Raw genomic sequence first — 5,867 nt, 5'->3', positions numbered from 1 at the left:
TTAGTGTTTCAGTGCTCAGATTCTAGATCAATATAGATAAAAAATTATAATAAATCTAGATCCATATGTACCAGAAGCTGGAACACATTTCGAACAGCAGTATGCCATTAAATGACTTGGTCATTATCAGTATGCTATTTGTGACTACTATATGCCCCCCAATCTGGATAAACAAAGTACTGTACTTTAAATCGGACGACCCAGCAAGACGTTTAGGACTTTAGCATGGCAAGAGTAAAGAGTATGGCTGGAAATTATTTGCTCTTTACATCTTCTATGCATCTTCACCAGCTTCTTTAAACTGCAGCACTAAGCGTGTCACAGCGCCACCTGGTGCTCCTCCAGTGTCTGCATGGTTCCCATGTTCCCTTCTGCATGGTTTCCAATTTATGGCACGTCTACTGTTTACACTTGTGATATGAAATGTTAACTATCTAGTAATTATGGATGTCGCCAAAGTTTTAGAAAAGCCTCAGCACAATCTGTGTTCTTGCAAAGTTAATATACATATGTACTACTTTTTCTTCCTAAATATTAAGTTGCAGTGAAATGGTGTGTGTGTGTGTGTGTATATATATATATATATATACACACACACACACATTTTATTTATATATATATATACATATATATATATATATATATAAATATACTCTAAAGGATACCTTATAAAATGTATTTTTAATGACGTTAAAACTAATTTTACTCCACGTTTATGTTGATAAAATGGGAGAATGAGGGTTTCATTTCCGAGTCGACATCAAGAATCATCATATTTCCAGTTGGGGATGTCTACTCTGCATGCTGCATCATGTTGCCTACTGTGGGATTCCTTGGACTTGGTACTGTATAACAATAAATAAATATTTAAAACACATATGCATTAAGCATTTTTTACTGAATCCACAGCCTGTTTCATTTCCTTATGGTATGCGGTTTTATTTGAGTGTTTCAGTGATGTGATACAGTATCAGTCAGTGAAAAAAGTCCTCTGATGAGTAAACGATTCAAGTCAGCAGCAAAAAATAAATCTGCTGGACATTTCACATCACAATCTGCTTCAGTCCATGAGCTGCACTGCAAGGGGAGGATCAAAGAGTCATGCCCGAGGTTAGAATCTCTCAGCTGCGCGACTGGCGACTGCCCGAATGTTCCCGTACACCTTTGATGGCGGGCTCCCTGCGGAGGTGAAAGTAAACAGCATTCAGTTCATGCGCTTCATTTATTCACGAAACACATACAGCCATGAGGGCACTCTTTGTTACCTAAGATAAGGTTGCATATAGCTGTCCGTGCCATCTTTATATTCTGAAAGGACCCCAAAATGTGAACCTTCCTGCAAGACAACATTTAATTTGGATTAAATTACTTGCAAACCAAAAAAAAAAAACCTCCCTGAAGTTTCTTTGGACTCACGTGTCTGCGAGGACGATTCTTGTCTTTGTGACGTTTTCAATGGTGAATTTTGTTTTTCCACCTTTCCCTGCTATTCTCCCTACAGCTCTGGACAAGTGATCTCCTTTCAGCGGTTTTACTGTTACCCAGAACAAAAACAAAGCGACAACCACAATAAGGGTCAATAAAGAGAAAAAAAAAAAACATACACATTTCCAGGTACAGCACTTGTACAAGTAGTCAAAAGAGAAAAGACAACGAATGAAAACACCTCAAAGAGAACGAGAATATCTTTCTAAGACACTGCGCCACTAGGTGACGTACAATGCCCTCTAGGAGATCTGTGGTACCAGGTCAGCTTATGCCAAAAGACACAACAGAAACACTGCTAAGTATTATGAGCATATCGTCAGTGTATGCAATGAGCATTTTCTCAACATACCTTTCACTTAGTGGATTGTTTTGGGGTTTTTGGCCATGTTTAACATTATTTTAAAGAAATTTTAGGATGCATGTACACAAATGTGTACAAAAAAAGGCAAAAGAAAAGAAAACAACTAAGACTTGAAATGGAACTAGGTTAAGAACCCCTATTAAAATCTGGAAGGATAGTGCGGAACCACCAACTTTGTGGAAGAAATGTGGTCTGGAAAAAATATAATAATAATGCAGAGAGATCACACTTGGTAAAAAAAAAAAAAAAAAAAAGATTAGAAAGACCATTTTCATACACCCACACACAATGTAAAAATATAAATGATTGGGACTGTTTCTGGAAGCATGAGGATTAATTTTCCCACACGAACTGATCGTGAGTGTGTGGCTTCTTTTTGGCCAGACAGAGTATTTATAGGGAAATGAGGAAAAGTATTTAGAAATTAAACTTGTGCACTGTCTTGCCCCAAACCAAATTTTTTATTTTATTTTAAATACAGTATATAATATTAATCAAGATGGATGGAAGAGTTTGTTAAAGTGTGTAATAACTGAAATCACCACACATTTATTTTTTATATTGCTCATAATATATTAATGTCTAAATTACATTTATTTCAAGTGTTCAGACAACTTTAGCTTTAAGGCAAATGAATGAAACTGCTCGGCTCGTCCCACCATCTCTCAGGGATCAAGGAAGACATTCATCCAGACTCTTTTTTTTATTCTGGCACCTACTGTAGGTGGTGAAATAAACTTCAAGATGTCAGATGTACAGTAGAGCTGGGCGATATGCCCTATAAATTAAATCTCTGATTTTTCTAGACAAAATTCGATTGTAAAACAATTATTTTTCTTCAAATGAATAAAGTTAATAAAATACTAGAGGGTATAGGATTTTTTTTTTTTTAATTTAAGCAAAACAGCATAACCAAACAGCAACTGCTTATTTGGACTAAAAGTGCAAATGTTGTGTGTGTGTGTGTGTATATATATATATATAAAAATATAAATAAAATAGTTGTAAAAAATAAATCAAATATATAATTTTTCAACATCGACATAAACCATACATTTATGGCACAAATGCCTAAATGTAATGTAAATGTAAAACGTAAACTTACCGTCTGTGACATCAAAGGTTTCCAGAAACAGTTCATCCAGTCTGACAAGTGCAAGTGCGTCCTGCGGATTAGTTGAGAAACTTTTATGAACTGTTAAACACTACACATTAAATGTCCAATTAAAATACACACCTGCTTTTATTTAAGAAAAACCCACCTCAACCTGAAATCCTAAAATAAATGCCTTGACAAAATCTGCTGCTTTCGTAAGGGCGCCAATATCCTGCGTTTCTTTACACGTCTGTCAAGAAAGGAAAGATAAGGAAAAACTGCATAACTTGTATACTGCATGTACAAGTTACATGTATGCATACACTGTAACACTTTAGCTCTTACCTTAATCTCAACGTTCCTCGTCTTGAGATTAAATCGGACTTGAAGTTGCAGGTTTTCGACGATAGGGGTGAAGATTTTGAGCCAGTTTTCTTTCAGAGGTGTATATCGGTGAGCCGGCACAGGGATTTTCCTCATTTCGTCAGCACCGCCCTGAAAAAACAAAAACAAAAGAACGATGTGACGCGGTTAACCCCTTATCTGCTCAGATGTATTTTGAGATAAATGCAAGTCATTCTGGATAAGGGCATCTCCCAAATGCTGTAAATGCACTTTATTGAGTAGTTAGGTAGCAGGGTTTGGAATCCTTATGTGCTGTCTAGGTTATAGAGGTACTAAAGGAGCAGAGGTTCAGGGTTTCAGCCTTCTGACTTTGAGAAGCTCTCCCTCACTAGTCTATTTAATTGTAAACCCTTACATGCAGTGAGTCAGAAACACAGTATTGAACATGTGTATAAGGTGTATATGAATTAAATGAGATTGGATATATATTCATTTTGTACTGATCTATTTAGAGATCAATCCAACATTCTGTATGGCAGTTACTTTACTACTGTCCACTAGGAATGACTGGGACGTGGCGGTAAAATAATGTCAGTGTCTTAATAAATAAATACACAACGCTGTAATGGTATTTGGATAAACTGTAGTGATCTATGTGCATTTTACCATGTGTAGGCAACTCCATGCATTTTAGATCAGAGCTTGATCACTTTGAAATCACAACTTATGGCTCCTGGTGGTTTATGTTCCAGGGTTGATTAAAAGCACTGTGTGAAATGTTGCTTTGTCCAGAAAAACATGATTTTTAAAAGTTTATTAATGCATTTAATTCAAATGACCAGTCGAATAGCCTGAAAACAGTAATAACTCAGTAGTAATAATCTTTGCTTGTGACACCACTGCAACTAACTATAATAATAGCATAGAAAATCTAATGAACAGCTGTTGATGTCTCCAAAATATGAAATCTAATCTATCTTTATATGAAATCAAAATAATCTCCAGATTAATCTTTTCATAAACACTGTGGATTTTAGTGATGTATTCTACATAATGATATATTATATAATATATAATATATAAGTCATATTCAGTCATTAGTCAGAACTCCTTTAAAGATTTTACGTTTCATACAATGACATCCGTCCAGACAGATTACGTCACAGCATCACACAACTGGCTGGACCAAAATTTTATTTAACTTTTTCCAGTGCCAGATTTAATAATTTACTTTAAAATAAGCTACTTGCTCAATATAACCAAACACCTGCACCAATAGATATTATATACAAAATCTAATCTGGATGTTTTTATCGGGATTAGTTCATATTTTCACCGCTAATATAACAGTTGAAGTGGTGTAAGTGAATTTTAACGCGCTGGAGTCGTTTTAGGACAAAACTTTAAACTTCATCTGATCTACTTGTTTTTCTGTTTCCCATCTGTACTTCACTCTCCGATTACCGAACAGGGAGTTTATTGGACCAACAACGAAAAAAGTACAACTCAACATACACAGGTGAACTTTTCTCCATCCTCTCTTCCCCCATTGATTATAATTAAATGAAATGGCAGATTCAAAATCTTGCCGTGATCTAGGTACATTTTGTATAATTTCCTAACCTAAAATAATACCACTGTAATACTATTTCTACCAAAATAATACTATTTTTTAGCTTTAACCTTGTAACTGTTTCTACAATCTCTTCTCCCGTCAGCGACAGTCACTGTTGTAGCGACAACGCTAGTGTAATAATAAAGTCCGCCTCAACTGTTCGATCAGCTGGAAGTCGCGCATGCGCAGTAAGACACGGAGCTTTGACGATATTTATCCAGCAAGGTATTGCTAAGATCACACCACGCACAAATCGATATATATATATATTTTTTTTTTTTTACTTGACTCGTTAGTTACCTTCAGTCTGTCCCCGGATATCGGAGGAAACTGCGGTCTCTTCGGTGCCACTGCGTCTTCAGACTCCATTTGCACTTCTCCTCCCTGGTCACGCTTACGTTTTGAAGTTTTTTTCGACTTTACCTTTTGGAAAGTGTCCGTGCTGTCTCCATTATTCACAGCAATAGTCTCCTCAGATACCGCGTTACTGACCGTTTCCTCCATTGTGACTAAGTGTTTGTACCTCAATAGTTTAATAAAGTGTGGTATTATTCAGAGGAGCTGTTTATCCTGAGCACGCGGTATCCTCCATTCTACAGAAAGGACCCTGGGGTCGCCCGAGCACTGCCTGTATGCATGTGTACAATTTCCACATCAATTAATATAAATTTTTACATATAGTACGACATTTGTATGTCTTACAGTTAATTTCTTTAAAAATATTAAAACTAATAAAAATGTCAAACTAATTTGTTATTTATAATAGCGCAAATTATGAGAGGATATACGAATAGGCGACGATACGAACAGCTGTACACGCAACCATGTCTACTTGTCACTTTTCCCCAACTGTATTCAGGCTAACCCCGCCTCCCAATTCTGATTGGCCAACGCTTCTCTATTTTCTTGTTCGATTGGCTAATTTTAGGTGAACTTGGAATCTGTAGCCAGTCAGAGTCTAT

General features: G+C 36.2%; 1 protein-coding gene across 1 annotated transcript; it reads right to left on the bottom strand.

The window, feature by feature from the left end:
* Positions 1 to 913: 913 nt before the first annotated feature.
* On the bottom strand, positions 914 to 5,520 carry pno1 (partner of NOB1 homolog). The gene is made up of 7 exons (XM_053502933.1): positions 5,206 to 5,520; positions 3,291 to 3,440; positions 3,112 to 3,195; positions 2,955 to 3,015; positions 1,417 to 1,534; positions 1,266 to 1,336; positions 914 to 1,179 (listed from the first exon to the last, which is right to left on the bottom strand). The coding sequence occupies exons 1-7, from the start codon at positions 5,407 to 5,409 to the stop codon at positions 1,112 to 1,114; spliced, it is 756 nt and encodes a 251-aa protein (XP_053358908.1). The 5' UTR covers positions 5,410 to 5,520; the 3' UTR covers positions 914 to 1,111.
* Positions 5,521 to 5,867: the final 347 nt, after the last annotated feature.

This window comes from Clarias gariepinus, chromosome 8 (genome assembly GCF_024256425.1).
Source record: "Clarias gariepinus isolate MV-2021 ecotype Netherlands chromosome 8, CGAR_prim_01v2, whole genome shotgun sequence".
Lineage (NCBI taxonomy): Eukaryota > Metazoa > Chordata > Actinopteri > Siluriformes > Clariidae > Clarias > Clarias gariepinus.
Note: the sequence above shows the minus strand (reverse complement) of the source record. Positions and strands in the feature narration are given on the sequence as shown.

Excerpts from the sequence above, each read along its gene's own strand:
- pno1 (XM_053502933.1), bottom strand. The coding sequence starts at position 5,409 with ATGGAGGAAACGGTCAGTAACGCGGTATCTGAGGAGACTATTGCTGTG. Across the intron at positions 1,337-1,416 it reads AGAATCGTCCTCGCAGACAC|GAAGGTTCACATTTTGGGGT; the intron begins GTGAGTCCAAAG and ends GTTGTCTTGCAG. Across the intron at positions 1,180-1,265 it reads TATATGCAACCTTATCTTAG|GGAGCCCGCCATCAAAGGTG; the intron begins GTAACAAAGAGT and ends TCACCTCCGCAG.